Below are 18,086 nucleotides of genomic sequence, written 5' to 3' on the forward strand. Positions count from 1 at the left end.
ACTTTCCAGCTCATTCTGGGGGATCCCGAAGCGTTCAAAGGCCAGCCGGGAGATATAATCCCTCCAGCGTGTGCTGGGTCTTCCCCGGGATCTCCTACCAGTTGGACGTGCCTGGAAAACCTCTAATGGGAGGCTAAAAACATGAATGCCTGCATACCATTTATGCATGCATTGTTACGTTATGCATTGTGCATGCCGACTCATTTAGTGTAACTAAGCCCTCAATTAAGAGTGTTGATTACACCTGTGCTTGTTCTGTTATGACCCATTATGCACGTTGTGAAAAAGGTCCATCTATCACGTGATGAATGAAACTAAACTGTGAAACGCGTCTTGCTTGGGAGCGGACAGGAAAGTTAACCTGCCACATGTTTTATTATAAGACTGTGGATACTTGTGTGCTCTGTGTTGACTCTTAATGATGATGTCCTGCTTTGAAGACCAAGTCCTCACATGCATCAAAGTTGAGTGTGGCGCAGCACTGATTGTGTCACGTCTGTTCTGACGGTAAGCCTCTGCTGCCTCCCACTGGCATTATTAGGTCACTGCATGTGTGTCTTCTCCTCCCGTTTCCGTGCGCAGGGATACTACCGACAACAAACTCCTTCATCGAGTTTCCAGATGTTCTACTGAAAGGTAACTTGGTCACAGGCGGATTGTTACAGCGACATTACACTCACTCGCTTAAGACGCCATTTATACACAAATCAAGTGCGAGCACATTTTACAAATACAATTAAAAAGAATACAAGTTCAAGTTGTATTCTCTTTATACAGCATTCTAGCTCAGTTATAAGCAGGTGCAACACTTTTATACTCCCCCACGGAAACAAGAACAATGCACTGAAGGTTCCGGGTCTCGTGTTGGTGCATTGCGGAGGTAAAAACGAGCAACGTCCAGCAGATGGCGACATTGAGCCACATTGCAGATCAACGGCTCCATCTGCAACGCAACCTAATGGGCCGATAAATAATGAAAGTAAACTCCACATCAGATTTTCTTTATTTTTTAATAAAAGATTTCTCTTTTGTGTTGTTTTCACACATTTTAAGGCATCATGCACAAAAAAATAAGCCATACTAAAAAGGCGTTATGCTTACCATCTACCAAAAATGATATGTAAATTATTATTCTAACATTTGATTTTGCAGTTAAAAATAAGTTTGTACAAATATGGCATGTAAGCTGGCATGTCAGTGAATCGCAAAGCAGAACATCACCTGCTTTCACCGTTTTTGTAAACATGGCTTTGAGCAAAACAGGGCTGAGGAAAAGACACGAGAGAGGGAAAGCATGCTTCAACGTGGGGCTAAATTTCCCTGACAAGCATGCAATGCATCTTAAATCATATTTACAATGCATCATTTTTACTCTTAACGGAGTTATTTTTTTAATTGTATCAATTAAAGTTAAGACGTTAAAAAGTTTGTTGACAATAACAGACAGACAGAAAGACAGGTTGTGTCCACAATGATTCCCACCCCCAGCACAGACGTAGTTTAGATTTGTCATCAAACAAAACACTACAAGATTATTTTTTTATTACATGAAGCCTCGCAGTTGTACCTCCAGACCAGTACTGTCATCTGGAGGGTATTACAACCTCACAAGACTTAGGGTTCCTTTAAGTTTCCTTGTGTTTATTTTATACATTTGTGTGAAACAGCCCAACCGGGGCTAGAAATTAGGTTTTAAAAAGAATCTTGTAGTGTCCACCATGGCAGATATCTGGGAGGTGCCGGTAGCTTTGGCACAGTTGTGTCCAGTTGTGCTCTTTTGTGATGATCAATGTGCGTTATACTATATTGAAGACCATGGACAGATATTGTTCATATGAAACCTGGATCCAGCCGTCCTGGTCTGTATCGTAACGCCGGAAAACGTCAGTCAACCTCTGTGGAAAGGAGGGAAAATAGTGGATTTAACTCCTCATTCTCATCTCATTACTCAAAAGAGTCTAATGCATGATGGATAAACATCTACTCATACGATAAGGTGCGTTGAAACACTATCACGACTTTACAACATCATCACATTTATTGCTACTTATTTATCTACTACCACAGTTAACAGACACTCTGGGTCACTGAATAGTGAGTGCTTGAATTCTTTATCCGATACTTCTGGAGACGCAGACATATCAACACAAGGTCATCCACTCACAGAGAGGAACTGAAGGAGCTGCTGTTATATTACTACCCTGATGTACCTGAAGAGCTGCTTCCATAAGAGGGAAAGGTTACAGCTGTGCTTGGCAGCCTCTATTACAATTGTACGTGTGTTAAATCACTGAAACGGAACATACTTCAACGGGGGATTAATAATCTAAAAGGGGAGGACTGTAATGCATTTCTTAAATATGCATAATTAAAACTCCCCTTTGAATCTTATGAATACAAGAGTTGGCTCGTTGTGATGCAAGTCATAAACCAAAGGACTTCCTATACTCATGCATGTGCATACGTGTGGGCGGGGGAGACATTATGTTAACTAGCGTTGGTTTTGGATCTAGTGTGAATCCGTTACCTGTAGTACAATACAGCACTGAATGAAGTCATCAAAGGCAACCTGTCCCTTCCTCTGGCGGTCGAACTTCTCTATCAGTGTGCTGTAGAACTGATCTGATAGACGGTAGCCTGCACACACCAGAGAACAAGACATTAACAACTATTTTGCATGAACGAAACTAGAAAACCATCCCTTCAATAAACGATTTCCAATGGCATGCTGATCAATCCAAAACACACACACAGACTTACTGAAAAGACAAATTCTGACCTTTTGAGCCAGAGAAAGGTCATTCCTAGAAACAGCTAGAAAGCCCTCCACCATTATCACCGAATGTAATAAACAAGCATACTTTGCTGCATACCGAATCCAGTCAGTGCCTGTTTGAGCTCATTCTTATCAATGAAGCCAGAGTTGTCTCTGTCGTAGTTCCTGAAGATGTTCTGCCAGTCCGTGACGTACTTCCACACGCCGGCGAACTCGCTGAAGTTCACCCCGCCTTTATTCTCTCTGTCAAACATGGCTGAGGGAGAAGGGTGCAAGGTCGAGAATACGGTATACTGTTAAGGCACGTAGTTCATACATCTCGACACACACACACACACACACACACACACACACACACACTAAAGTGCTGTGGGAGAGCACAGAGAAGGATATACTGTGCATCTCACATATGACTGACTCCTGCTTCTTAGGACTACGTTATAACAGAGAGAAAACTGCTCTATCACCCCCAACCATTAAACTACACTCCTCAACCTCATGCGGTCCAATCCAATTACCTCCCAACAAAGGCAGCGTTATCACAGGATATGCTTCTTGCTGGGGGACTAATAAACAATGGATTTACTGAGTATGAACAGTAGGAAGGGGAGGCCAAGGAATTATAGGGAATTATGCTGCGAGTCACACAACAAGCGGGGATCAAAGTACACATGAGACCACGGGAAAAGATATTTTTAACTATTTTTTGTCTAAACTGGAAGCAAGTACAATACAGATTTAGCCGTATTTGTGTTGAGGTACAGTCTGGCCTACAATGGTACAGTTAAAAAGCTGCCAAACCAGTCCTCAACTACAACTGCAGAGTTGAACATTTTTAACCTCAGCTGTATATTACAACGGTTTGAAGAGTGCCGATCAATATTTGGAGTCCGAGGCAATCGGCAGCTGTCTTTTGAGACCAACTCTCCCAATTTCTTGCTGATGCTCTCCCTTCCTTCAGTTATTGATGGCTGCGGGTTTCCACTAGAGCAGCAGCTACTGAAGCCAAAGATGAGTTTGTGTCTTCCCTCGGACCGCTCACAACCTAATTAATCTATCTGGTTGTCATGGGGAGGAGGCAAATAAACAACTCGGCATCTCTGAGGACAACATGGGTTTGTGTAAAAGTCGGGCATGTCATGGTCGGCCGCTACTCACATATGACGGAGCGCACTGTCACCGGGTTGAAAGGAGTCCACGTGCCTGTGAGACAGAAGAATACCAGTTAAAAACATCCCAGTGAGACCATCTTAAATATGTCATTATCTAATTATGAAGCAGTTTTCTCGGTTAGATCATGACATCAGTAGACATTTGATCCTAGTCGGGACAGATCGATCCTTTGGTCTTTGTTTGGGAACAGACTTATTACGACCTTAGATTAGGGAACAGGAACATTTAGTCTTTAATGATCATTTCTGACATCCGATGGAAGTCAGTGCAAGATTGCCTGAATATGATGAGGAATGAGGGCGAGGAACATACGATCCATCGTCTTTCTACTGTCTGCTTCCCCTCCACTTCCTCCTGTTGTAGCGGTTGACATTGTGTCAGTGAAACGTGAAGACAGATGATGGACGGGGTTCACGTTAAGCTCCCACACAACGAGGATAAAAGCATTCAACAAATAAAATCACATTCAGGAGGGAGCGGCAGACACGTGAATGCGTCTAAAGAGCAAGCTCATGTGGTATTTTTCAAACCAGTGATGTCATAATATTTTATCACAATGGAAGTAAAATGCAAGTTGAAGTGGTTAAGCGTCTCGAAAGCAGTAGAGTTTTGTGACATTTTACGGCCTTTTGCCTCCTCAAAACACACACAATGGATATTTGTTCATCTCTGGGACAATCTCTTCAATCTCATGTGAGTGTACCTGCCAGTTATATGGCCAGAAGAAAAGAGTGACGGGGCTTTGGTTCAGCAGGGTGTTTATACTTTACATCCCTCTTCACTCTCTCAACTCGCTGAGATTTATCAGCACATCTAAATCCTTTGCTGACTCACCAGCTCACTTGATTATAGAAAGGCCCGGCAGTTCGGGAGCAGAAATAAAGAGAAGGGTGTCTGTGTGGGAGGATGCAGGGAAGAGATGAGAGGACAGGTAAAAACACAAAAGAGAAGAAAAATGAGCAGAGATAACCAGATGAGTAAAAGCAACAAAAGAGACAAGAGGAGAAGGAGCCCAAGACATGTGCAGTGTCCTGGTCTGTGCAGCTGACTCCATCCACAGACCCTAAAACAACGTCTGCAAAATATCAGCATGAAGCCTTTTCTCACGGTGTTGCTTCTGTTTTTTATTTATTTATATTTCTCTCCACGGTTAATCTATGCCTGCAGTAAGCAGGTTTGGAGTGTGAGCCATAATAGATAAAAGACTTGAGCACCTCATTTAAATAAAAGAAAGGTAAGCAAAATACAATATAGACATTGTTGTTTTGCTTTTCACCTTGATTTCACCACGAGAGAATGAAAGTGTCCAAATCACTGATAAAGTGGCTGAAATGGTTTCAGGTCTTTTGGGATGCCAATAAAGTTGTTCAGATTTGAATTCAATTGTCAGAAGAAACTCGACATTTCCTTCCTCATCCTCGGTTTGTTTTACTGGTGGTTGAGGCCGTCTGGGACTGTGGGCAGAGCAGCTCTGGGCCCAGGCCTGAAGCTGGGGTTGATGCCAGAATCTATATCTGTAAACTAGCTGTTGGCGTGCTGATCTTAAAGCAACAAACATACAGTATCATAAGCGCCGGGATGAGAGATCCATTTATCGACCAAGTCAAAGTAACTGCTGTGTTCATTTGCTGCAGTGCAGTCTGATCATCATTTGTCATTTCTCCCATAAGTGGATTTTTTAATAAGACAAAACTATTTTCTGACAAACTGATAACAGTATTTTAGAAACTATACAGTATCTATGAATGTGTTTTACTAACTGAATGCTACAAAGGAGATGTGTCACATCTAATCACACCAGGATGCAGTGAAATCTGTGTGTACAGATTGTTTTTGGCATAACTGAGCCGAGGACTACAACAATCCGCAGGTTGGTTCTGCTCTCTCCACATTTCTAAATGGCAGGAAAAAAGACAAGGCTCTTTCTTTTGTAATTATTTAGCCAAACTACTGCCATTGCTCGAGGACTGGCAGTCAGTTGGTTCATCACTTTGACTTATTAGTATTATTAATAGGATTGCCATTCAATTTTGACATTCGTTTTTCTCAGAGGAAGAATACTGACTTTGGTGATCCTCTGATCTTTTCTCGAGCGCCATCATGAGGTTGAGGTTTTGTTTTTCTAGTGTATTAGACTTTGGTTTATGACCATATAACTGGAAAATTAACGACATTCTGTCGACCTTTATTGGGCAAAAACATGCGATCGGGAGATCGGCATGAGCGCTTTCTAGGGGAAAATTCCTGATAAAGCTTTATCAGGAACTTACAAGTCTGTATTGGATCTAGCCGATATGGTTAGTCAACGATTAAATTACAACAAAAAAAAGTTATACTTGAGGTTATAGTAGATCCGTGACTCAAAAACCAAAGCGGGAGTTTTGTGATCCGTTGCACGCCTAACATTGATGCAGACATATCTGCAACAAGCCTCTATGCAGGCCTGGCTGCTTTATCAGTGTAGCTCTAGTGTGCTGATATCTGACCATGTCCAAAGTGTGACTGTTTCAAAAGATGGGCAGCCTATCAGACAGGCAAGGACACAGAGAGACATCAGACCTCCAGTTGTAACATCTGAAGAAGCATTAGAGCCATCAGAGAAATGACCAACGGCAGAGAAGAAGCAGAACAAGCTGTGACCTCTGCCACACTGATTCTTCTGCTCACACACACACACACACTTTTCACACCAGTAGCTAGCTGTGAGGTCACCAATGTTTGCCAGACAGACTGCGGCTGCCCAGTGTGAGGTGGCCATATTGGTCGAGATGTTTGTGTGCGTCTGTGTGTGTGTGTGTGTGTGTGTGTGTGTGTGTGTGTGTGTGTGTGTGTGTGTGTGTGTGTGTGTGTGTGTGTGTCCAATGGCAAACAGCGACAATACACCCTCTGTCCAGTCCACACACTGGGCTCTCTCACTGGTGAGCCCAACTGCCGGTGGTGAGATGGAGACAGAGAAGTGAGGAGGAGGGGAGAGAGGGAATATAGGAGGTGAGGAGAGAGGGAATATAGGAGGTGAGGAGAGAGGCAGGCGGTGGAAAAACAGGGTGAGCCGACCGCAGTGTGCACATACATATAACGGCTGTGCTGGAGCTCAGTGAGACACTTGTACACACTTGACATGACCTTTTCCACACACACCCTACACTTTCAGCTATACCTCTTTTAAGTAGTTTCAGAGACTTGAACCAACACACACACACAAGCTAAATTCTGTTTTCCCAAGGTAATAACTTGACTTTTAGATCTAGAAGGAACATAATTACAGTTTACATTAAACATTTAGGCAACATAAAAAGGGGGTCAGCTTCATCACGGCCACCATTCTTAAAAATCATACTAATCATCATCGCCATCTTGCATTTCTAGTGCGGAAATTCCCATTTCTAACAAATGTTTGGTTTTTCTTCTTTCCTTCCTAAATGGCTATTTTAGCAAGAAAACAGTATAATTCAGACACCAAATTTGTTATTAACATTTGAAATAATTTGGACTTCAAAACAAGAACAACTTAATGATTCCTTTAGCTGGTGTCCCCACAGTGTTGCCTAAAAGCATGAAAGGCCGTTCAAAATGTTGAGTCGTCCCAGATATCTGACTGCGCCCAACGTTATGTGGAAGGCTACTGCAAACCTTTGAAAGGGAGTGTTTTATACAATAAATAAAAACCACCAGGACTGAGCCAAATCCTTGCTTATACATAGTCACTCGTCAGTGGGTCAGTCAGCAAGTCATTCTGAGCTTATTGTGTGTTTTTGTGGTTTATGCCAGACAACAGTCACGATGTGAGCGACACAGACCAGCAGGCCGGGATCAAGGAATCGTCACTCAAACAGCAGCGGTGCCTCAGACCATTAGCTGCAAATCAGTCATCCGCTAGTCAGCTACAAGATTGAAAACCGGGAACGTATTTAAAAAGCTCAACAACGGTCTAACTGAAATACATGCTCAACGCTCTCATCTAACTCAACTGAAGTGTAACAGAGTTTTACGAAATGCTACGAATAAATAAGTGTAAAAGGTAAGAGTTATAAACGAGCTCCTTGAGTCCTGCCATTCAGCCTACTCTGCAATCTGCACAGCAAGGCCTGTGCTCCCTCAATCGTATCAGCAATTTCAGTGGCTATTACTGCTCCTACACACTTAAATAAATAACTCAAGGAAGGAGGAGTATAAATTTGTGTGCGCGGCAGAGTGGGAGCATGACGGCAAGTTGGTATGATGTCTGCTCACCGCTGAGCGAAGGGAGGCCAAAAATTATATATTTATAGCAAATGGCACCGCTACAACACAGCACAGACATGCACATACACTTCAGCGGCACACAGCCAATCGGTGACCCATCGGGGAGGACGTTGTCACACCCAGGACTGATGGAGAGAGGGAAGAGCGGTGGCAGGGTGAATGGAGAGAAAGAGTAGACAAAGAGAAACTAAGTAAAGGAGAAAAGGAGAGATGAGAATGTGAGAGAGGACAAACAGACAGAGGACACAGCAGGCAATGAGTCGGTGCCATATCCTCCTGAGGAATGTGGGAGATGAAATAAGAGAGGAGAGGAGACGAGAGATGCTGCATCAAGTCTCATGTAGTCATGAAATTGCAGTAGTTTCTAAATTAATGCAACTAAAAGAAGAGTTTGTGACACACAAAAAAAGAAGTGACATCATGTTCACAGTGAACATCAGAAGCATCAAAAAGAGCATCTATGGTTGGAAACAATTGAAACTATTCCACCCTCTAGACAGATTTATTCACTTTGAATAAAACAATGAGAGGAACTGTTCAAATGCAGGACAGATTTCAGAAGTGCAAAAAGACAGGTATTGAAGGCAGAGTACTGAAAGGTGAGATAAGAATAAGAAAGAGTATGCGGTGCAGAAACAGCACAGGAAGGAGGAGTGGAAACAGCAGCAGCAAAGCCCAAACCTCCTGGGCCTTGAGCCTTGGAATGAGCGTTGTCTGCCCCCCTTAAGGCAGGGGGGCAGACAACGCTTGGTTGATGGTGTGATGTAAATAAAAGAAGTATTTGCAGGGTCAGTAGCAGAGAGACAGACAGAGGCAGGGTTGGTGGCTTCAGCGAGCAAACGTAGGACAGGATACTGTGTGTGTGTGTGTGTGTGTGTGTGTGTGTGTGTGTGTGTGTGTGTGTGTGTGTGTGTGTGTGTGTGTGTGTGTGTGTGTGTGTGTGTGTGTGTGTGTGTTCAGCCTCACTGGCTCTGTGTCATTTCACAGTGAGCCTCATGAACTGATGGAGACTGGACCGGGAAACCTGCTGATCATCACCACACACACACACACACACACACACACACACACACACACAAAGTCTGTAAAAACAAAAAGGCTATTTTACTGACCTTTGGCATACATGCAGAAGGAAAATGAACCTCGCACAGGAGATAAACAAGCCTGTTCATGCATGCATGCACAAACATGCACGTGATCCACGAGAGACTTCTTCCTCTGTTGGAGAGGTTGGAAGTACACACACTCTGACTGTGCAGTTTTGTTACAGAGTGATGGTTCTTCCCTCACAAACTATCTTGGGCTGAGCACAGACAATGGCATGCCAAAGTGAATTTTTGGCACGCCATCATTAAGTTACTCACCGAAATAAAGCTCTTAATTAAATGTTCTGTAAGTTGTTCTTTGTTTCTTTAGAGTCTAACAAGTCTGCTATAAACTTCTGTGTATGAACTTGGAGTCAGGCTACACCCAAAAATGTTTCATTCACTCTTCCAGTTTCACACACACTGCTAAAGGAGATCAGAAATACGACACAAGACGCTGAGAGACAAAGAGTTCAGGTCATTTTTATCCAATTTATTTCAGCAGAAAATAAGCTTTGTGGCAAATAAATGCTTAGGATACTTACACATTTTGTTCAGCAAGAAAATCTACTTTAATAACTGACGTATTTTATATCGTAGAACAATATGGTAAAATCTCTTCAGCTAAGTTAACCACAGACATCAATTCAGGCATCCAACCAAAGAAACATCAACTTCCAGACGAGGGAAGACCAAAAAATGCCAATTCATTTCTGGGTTTTAGGACTCGTTCCTGCAGCATTCTGAAGTGAACGATCGTAAAAAAAAAAATTGTATTCCAGCAAGGAGTGTTTTCTGTGCTACAGATTTGGGGGAGTATTTACTTATCTTGATGCGAGGGTTCAAGAACAGAGGTCGTGTACGCTGTACAGATTGTAAAGCCGTTGACACAAATTTGTGGTTTTTGGGCAATACAAATAAATTCAAGTTAAAATTGAAACACACTAATCAGTATGCTGAGCCAGAGCCACTGCACAGCCTGATAACAGCTTATTTTGCTGTGGCTTCAACACTTTTTTTTCTCCTCTGAAGTGCCAAAAAAATGAATCTGTTTCTGAAAAGAGTAATCTGTTCAAAAGTCTTTGAAAAAGCTGCCTGAGCAATTCAGCCATTAACTTGTCGGGGACAAACAAACATCAACCTGTGCTTTGAGTTCTACTGCGCTCCGCCTCATCAATCATAATCATGTGTCAAGCCAGCTGTCTCATTGTGAGGAAGGTAAAGAGAGGAGGCTGGTGCTGGGTTGTTAGTGGGCATGAAAACAGATATTTTACCAGCCGGTTACTCTTCTCCGTGTGAAACGGACTTGGCTTGCCAGGATTTGAGCAGAGAAGATGACCTGTATCATGTATTCAACACTTCTTGGAGAATTACAAGTATACTTTTGTTTCCGTTTACAAGCTGAACTCTTAATCTGTATGAATCCTCCTCATCACGAGCAGCCGTAACTCTCATGTTTAATGCCCGGGTCCTCAGTATTCAATCTTTCTAAAAATGAAATCCCAATCCGAAAAAACTCCTTAAACTGACTGCGTGCCCAGAAATGAGTTGGCATTTTTTGGACTTCCAGTTCCCTCGTCTCGAGGTCAATGGCTTACTGGTCAGATGCCTAAAATAAGGTCTGTGGTCAACTTAGCTGAAGAAATTTTAACGGTTTGTTACACAATATAAAATACGTCAGTAAATACCCCACTCGTGATTTTTTTTTAAGCTTTACAAATCTTGAGGGTTGCTCAATGAGACGACCAAACGTCATCCCGCCGAACACTCGTCCAGCTTCAGTTTTGACCGTGGCGGCCAAACCAAGGAGATGCTAACTTCCAACGTTGGCTTACCAAAATATGTCAACTCTAAAAATTAACTGAACTCTACTTTGTCCATCTCAGCCTGCTGGTGTCGCATTAATGCTCTCCTTTATCAGCGCGTGAAAACGAAAGGTTAGCGTAAAACCCTTTAGGGTGTTGCCTGATACACGGAAGTTGGCAAAATACAAATAACAACATACAGAACATTTCTGAAACCAGCTTGTCTTTTTTTTCATCTGGCGAGAAACACACATCTCTGACGGTAAATAACATCATTTCCTTGATTGCATGCCAAGATGAAATGTTGCCATGCCATTGTCTGAGCCCGAGATAGTTTGTGAGGGAAGAACCGTCACTCTGTCACAAAGCTGCACAATCGGAGTGTGTTTCTGCATTTCTAACCACTCAGACAGAGTAAGAAGTCTCCTCTCTAGTGGGTCACATTATCCCAGTTTATCATTAATTAATATGAGATCAATAAATCTCTTATTCTAGTCCAATACACTTTTTGTCAGGGTCAGCAAATATCCCTTAACGGTCTGCTAGCAGTCCGGTGTTCATACACAGCCGTACTTCTGTAAATGGTAAACAAGCGTTTCAGTACGAGGAGCTCCAGTATACATTATATGAAAGAACCTGGATTGGGATAAACAATTCCAGATCATTAGCTTACATACTTGGACGAGCAAGACAGATTAGATTCATGCTGTTCCTATCTTCAAACGCCGTTTCCCTTTTAATATTTCAAGAGAGAAGGCTTTCAGGATGTGGACTAACCAATGAGTTCATCAAACCTAAAGTTACCGCAGAAAACTAAACGCCTCGGGCCAAGATGGGATTACTACTGCAGGGAGTGAGCTATTTAACCACTGGAGATAGTAAGCTACTTCGCTAACGTTTGAGGAAGCAAGCACACCGTTTTATCCGTTCCTTCTACTTTAGCCCTTTAATTTTGGAGAAGGAAAAGAATAAACGTGCATCCGTACTTTCTGAATGTCGAACATCGCCCTCATTGATTTCATTCAATAAATCGACTTGCATGATAACCCTGACTGCGTCTCTGGCTCGAGCTTCGATTTCTCCACTAAGGATAAAAACCACGTGGACTGCAACACTTTCAACCAGCAGCCGCTACAGCGCTGTGGGGGCTGTCATCACAGGGACAATGTGTTTTCTTTGAAGCTGCAATCATACAACTTTTTTTTCCGCTTCTCTTTTGTCATGGGACAAAAATAATGCTCCTTTCATTTTTTTTTTTTTTATTCAGCTTACCTGCCATGCGGGGATCAAAATAAAAATCACAATCCATTTTCTGCTTAAGCTTGGCAGCTACTTAAATCAAAGAGTGGCAGAAAGCAATGGTGTGTAGCGAGGAGATGGGAGAGAGACGGAGGGATCAAAAAAATGAGAAGACAGAGGAAAGAAGAATGAGAGATTGGAGCAAATGGCCCAAAATAACTAAGTATAAAGAGAAATAAACCAAAAAGGGAGTGGCAGAACAGTCAGACACTGATACATACCATTTGATAAGGCCTGCTGAAGCTCCGAGTCTGATATCACCCCACTCCGATCCTTGTCAACCCTGGGGAAGAACACAGATTAGATAGCGCCTGCATTAACCACTTCACACACCCACCCACTCCTACACACAATAGGAGCGAGTATCAACACTCAGCGGCTGAAACTTTATCCCCCTGAGCGCGTGTTAGTATTTCAACAGTCCACTGAGGATGAATGGAGTTCTGTGATCAGGACACACAAGGAAGCTTGTACGTGTGTAGCTCCCCTGGGACCTGTCAGACAAGCCCCAAGTGTGTGTGTGTGTGTGTGTGTGTGTGTGTGTGTGTCCTGAGACAGCGAAAAGTGAAACTGAATGTTGCCAACGTACTGTAGAAGTAACTTGTGCTACCAGTATGCAGCATCAGCTTGCAAGAATGTCACAGTGCAACATTCTTTTAAAGAAAGAAACCAAAACTAAACATTATATGAAAGAGCTCACAGGTCGAGACCGTATAACCACATTTAACCATATCTCTCCCTACTTGTACTCTCTGTATCGCTAAAATAACGATTTTATGTTTAAAAGTCTTCCAGTTTCCAAAAGCTCAGTATTCAATGATCCACCACTAGAATTAAGCATGGTGTTAAAATGAACTTTAATCTCTACACTATCCTTCTATTGGTCCAGGAGCTGGGATTCATGACTTAGACAATTAGTCACTTATTCAATTAGACGGTCGACAGAAAACGTATCTAGAACTACTTTGATCCTTGATCCAAAACATTCTCTGTCTCCATCTTCCCAAAAGTCCGTTTGGGCATCGGGAAATTATGACTTTTCAGTTTGGCATGGACTAAACGATGAATTGAATAATGACAAAAATAATGTGCAGTTTAAACATTGACAGGGCTGCAGTTTGATATTATTTGTATCATTGATTAATCCGTCATTTTATGTTTTTTTCAAATTGTAAACGTGTTCCGCCTAAACTAATTCACTACTTGATCATTTATATAACTACAAACAAACACAGTAACAAATCATATGTTTATGTTGAAAGAGCTAAAAAGCAGATGGCAGAAATCAGAGAGACACAAAGCCACACAGAAGTGTCTCAAGGTCGGTCAGAGGAAGATATGAGTATAAAAAAACAATATACCGAGAGACAAATATCTACACCTTGGTCCCATCTTCTCAAAAGGATCATTAAACACCTTGTAGTCACAGGTTGATGAGCAGTTGTATTTTATATATACATTTTAATAACCTCTAGGAGTTCTGTTTTTCTTCTTGTGTTTGATTGGAGTCAAACCCGCAGCTTTAGGTCATGAAAAAACAAACATGCTGGTAGCTTGGAATGAGCATCCTCAGATAAAAACACATGACAAAGACTGAAAGCTGTCACAGCTTCTTGTTTTCAGTAATTAGATCACAACAAAACGTTACCTTTTGTGCTCACTTTGATTGTTAATCAATCTCCCTGAATTACAAGGCATCTGACAATCTAGCCATCATCACCAGCTATTAAACCGTCAGCCAGAAGTCTCCCCCTTGAGATGCCGAGACATAAAAACATGAACCGGCTCTGACACACACAACGGGCCTCGCAGTGTTGAAATGCAGCTTAGTCAAACATCCAGTGACTCAGTTGTTCCTTAGCAACCCTCCTGGCCCTACCTGTTGACACAGAGCACACTCAGACACGAGATGAATACCAGCGCAGAAACCAATAGTGAGGGGAGGACACAGGGAACCCCTCCTCAGACGGGCCGGTCCCAGTGCCGACTTTGTGGGCTGGGTTTCCGCTCCCAGCTGTGACGCTTTATGTGCGGTTGAATCTCCATGTCTGCACGGCGATCAGCTACAGGTCTACGTGTACGCCTGCTTTACCTCCCCTCGCCTAAATAAAGAAAAACAAACACAAAGAGGCATGGCTGCTCTCCTTGGGGGAGAAAAAACGCTCGCAGCACGTCTCCATAAATGAGAGCCTTGTCACTGTGAAAGTGAGGAGGGGTTTGGTGCAGCCAGTGAGGGAACCGAACCTTTACCAAGCACTGATAGATTAAGTCAAAGAAGTACGCGTGTTCAGAATAAACGCTCCCCTTCTTCCCCTTTTCTTTTCCTCTTACCAACTCACTCAGTCAGCCTCAGGTAGAGTTAAGTCGCCAGACTTTTACGTAAAGCGAGCTGGAAAATGAAAACATCATTAAAACTCCCTCTTGGCCTGCAGCACAGAGAGTTAACCATCTGGCGCGTCCATCTTCACGCTGTCAAATACAGAACGTGGATGTAAAACTCCGGGACGACGCAACATCATGGCTTCGGTTATTCTACTCAGATTTTCCCATGTTTCACTGTTTCCTATTAAGCAATCAGGTTGGAAAAATGGCTTGTGGAACAAAGCTCGTCCTGCTTTCCACATTAACTATGTCATTGTGGCTCCCATAGCGGGGGAGAGAAGAAGGCTGCATTCAATTTAACAAAACCTTCCAAGGAAGTCCTGGTGTACAGTCAGTTTCCATTACTACTTTTGGGGGGTTTTGGGATCTCTCCTTTAAATTGAGGATCAGGCCATGGGTCTGTTTCAGTGATCACATAAACCTTTAGTGTAAAAATGGGTTATCTGGTGATCTCACTCACATTTCCTCCCGACAACTTCTAATTTATTACCAACGCGTTTGAATACGATTTCCAAAATGTTGTGTATTCATCCAGCGGTCAGTGAACATGTTGTTGTACTAGCATAGCAACATATCTGCTGTTGATCTAAATTCAACACAAACGCTGATGTTGTTCTTAACTCTTGAAGGGCTGGGTGGGAACAAGTGTGTCATACTAACATCTTTCATCAGAAAGCCGGCATTAAAGGAGGTAATGACTTCCACACGAGTCACTCTGTGTCATGTCGTGAAGTTCAATGTACTTTTTTTTTTTTTTTTTTAAATAGACACAATTTCCACCGTTCATAATGCAAAACACATTGAGAAAAAATTACTAAATGTATTCTGCTGTCGTTACACATTCATGATTAGACAGTGTAAAGAGAGTTACATAGTGTGCCTTAATCTGAACACACAAAGATAAAGCGACAGTGGGAACTGTGAGTCACTGATTGGTAAGTGTGTGTGTGACACACACATTGAGAGGCCTCCCGCGTCAACTATGCTCTATTGACTCTGATCACATGACAGAGGGAAATCCAGCACTGCTCTGCCAGATCCACAGCAGGAGACAGCAGATGAGGCAGTAGGGGCTCATGACTGTGTGGGTTGATGAAAGTCTACATTGTTGTACTTGTATGACGTAACCATGAGACAAAATGTGTTCATCAAACTGCATTTCTAAGAGGTTTCGCGCCACACATTAATAATTCGCAAAGGATGCTTTGAGCCTTGCAATGCGAGCAGCATCTCAATGTTGTGAGAAAGCAAAGCAGCAGTATAAAATGTCCTCTGCAGTATTACATAACTCTATAGCTTACTATTACCAGGAGCCATAGCATATCAAGTATTCCCTCTGCCCACTACTGTGACCTTCTTAGCTGCTGACACACTTTTGACTCGAGCTACAGTGAAATTGATGACTGTCAGCCGTTGAAAACCACCACTGATGCTGTGACATCACCTCAAGAACTAATAATACAGTATATGGCTATTCTGTTGGACAGAGCTTTCCAATGTATTCATGTCAGCCTCCTATAAATAGATACGTGCTGCGTCATATAAGCTTACAACTGTCAGATTTCTTTCTTTTCTTAGGAAACCCCATCTTGAGAGGATTTTTTTTTTTTACAGCTGACTTGGTGCAGATATGTTGCAGACACAGGCAGCTAAAGGTTCATTCCTGGATCAGTATATAATAATGTATATATATATTTAACAGAGTAATCTTGAATTGAATTGTCTCTTTTGCTGGGGGAACCCAGAACCTATTTCTAAAAAGGCTTCAAGGACTCCTGGAGGTCCCTGGATCCCAGTTTGTAAACTCTCACTGCAGTAAGATGGAAGCAGCCTGTGACTTCATTTCAGCACAATGTAACGCCAATTATCAGCTGTGTGGCACCGACACGCGAGCCGTGTGACGTGAGCAGCCACGGGCTACACGGTGTCCACCGTGCAGTAGTATTTCCAGGAAGCTCCGCAGCTGAAAGGTAATCTCGGACCGGACGAGGCACACGTTTGACAGCGGAGCTTTCAGACTCACATTGATGTAAAAGCACGAGAGCAACGACAGGAACGAGTTGTGAATGAAGCCTCTCGTGTCGCCCCCTCTCTCTCTCTCTCTCTCTCTCTCTCTCTCTCTCGCTCTGTCTCTCTTCCTGCCCGCGCTACAAACGACCGCCGTGTTGCGTTCACTGCGGACAGACGTTGGAGAAAACACTCACCTCTGAAAGATATTCCACAGAAAACTCTGGTCGGGAGCCGCGTTGTTCTGCGGGGGAGCTCTGTACGGACTGTGGTACGCCATTTTAAAGGGATTGCTCTGGAAAAAAAGAGCGAGCCGACAGACTGAGTGTGTGTGTTTCCCTCTGCTGTAGTTTCTTCTCTAAGCAGCTTCAATCAGTCTCTCCGACACCCGATGTTCACGTTGCTGCCCGCCTCCTCGCGCACAGGGGCGTGGCCAAGCATTCAAAGTGTGACGTCCCGTTTTCCTCTGATTTAAGTAAAAATAGAAAGTCATACTTTCGACTACTAAAGCGAATATTAAAACAAGAAAACAAATAACTATTACTGCAACCCGAGAGGCAAGAGAAGCGCAATTTAGAATAATACATACAATGTATACATCACCAGACACAGCACAATAAAAAAAAACTAATTTTCAAAGTTGTATTCAGGTGCCCCTGTGTGTTAATAGTTCATTTAGTTTTTGTTGCAGAGACATTTGTGTCGTAAAAATGTCATATTAATCTTCATATATATTTCTTATGTATGATGACTCATCTTGAACTTGAATGTAATATTTGCACATTTTGTAAAGCTGATTTGTAATGGTTGAGTTTTACTTGGTACAAAAGTGTAATAAACAAAACGTAGACCTACTTCATTATGTATCACTGTACAGAATGTTCCTTGTAAAATAATACATTATTGAATACTGATTATTATCGATACAGAGATCATTTTAGGCGACTTTAATATATACTGTTGGGTTGTTTGATCTATAACAATGGAGCTGGGATGTAGTGAATGTAGTGCATGTGTATGAGTGAATGCAGTACAAGTACAAGTACAATATACTGCATTAATCTAAGCATGAAGTAGCATAAAATGAAAATGGCAAGCGCTTAAGTTAACTCAAGGAACCAATACAATGATTAATTCTGTAGGTTTTTTAGTAGACTGCAATACTTAAGTAAATATTATCTCCATCACTGCTAATCATCAATCATAATAATAGTAACTGATACTTAGAATAAGGCTGTACTCTCATTATTCACATTTCTATCTCAAAACCTCAACTATTCGGGCCTAAGCATCAATCCTCTAACTGTCCCCTTTGTC

At 42.4% G+C, this 18,086-nt stretch overlaps 1 protein-coding gene across 2 annotated transcripts; it reads right to left on the reverse strand.

The window, feature by feature from the left end:
* Positions 1 to 985: 985 nt before the first annotated feature.
* Positions 986 to 17,116, reverse strand: pdcd6 (programmed cell death 6). Of its 2 annotated transcripts, none has more exons than XM_079234067.1 (6): positions 16,967 to 17,116; positions 12,602 to 12,663; positions 3,935 to 3,979; positions 2,874 to 3,032; positions 2,528 to 2,637; positions 986 to 1,895 (listed from the first exon to the last, which is right to left on the reverse strand). In XM_079234067.1, exons 1-6 carry the CDS (start codon positions 17,047 to 17,049, stop codon positions 1,797 to 1,799), a joined length of 558 nt encoding a protein of 185 aa, XP_079090193.1. In that variant the 5' UTR covers positions 17,050 to 17,116; the 3' UTR covers positions 986 to 1,796. The 2 variants fall into 2 exon arrangements, with proteins under 2 accessions (XP_079090193.1, XP_079090192.1); XM_079234066.1 differs by having other exon boundaries at positions 2,862 to 3,032.
* Between the last annotated feature and the right edge of the window lie 970 nt (positions 17,117 to 18,086).

The sequence above is a fragment of the Taurulus bubalis genome (genome assembly GCF_910589615.1).
Source record: "Taurulus bubalis genome assembly, chromosome: 18".
In the NCBI taxonomy this organism is placed as follows: Eukaryota; Metazoa; Chordata; class Actinopteri; order Perciformes; family Cottidae; genus Taurulus; species Taurulus bubalis.

What these genes read in the sequence shown, in the direction of transcription:
- pdcd6 (XM_079234066.1), bottom strand. Translation starts at nt 17,049, where the DNA reads ATGGCGTACCACAGTCCGTACAGAGCTCCCCCGCAGAACAACGCGGCT. An exon ending in CTGTGGAATATCTTTCAGAG is followed by an intron (nt 12,664 to 16,966) that starts GTGAGTGTTTTC and finishes GTTCTTCCCCAG; the next exon opens with GGTTGACAAGGATCGGAGTG. An exon ending in GACAGTGCGCTCCGTCATAT is followed by an intron (nt 3,033 to 3,934) that starts GTGAGTAGCGGC and finishes CTTCTCCCTCAG; the next exon opens with CCATGTTTGACAGAGAGAAT.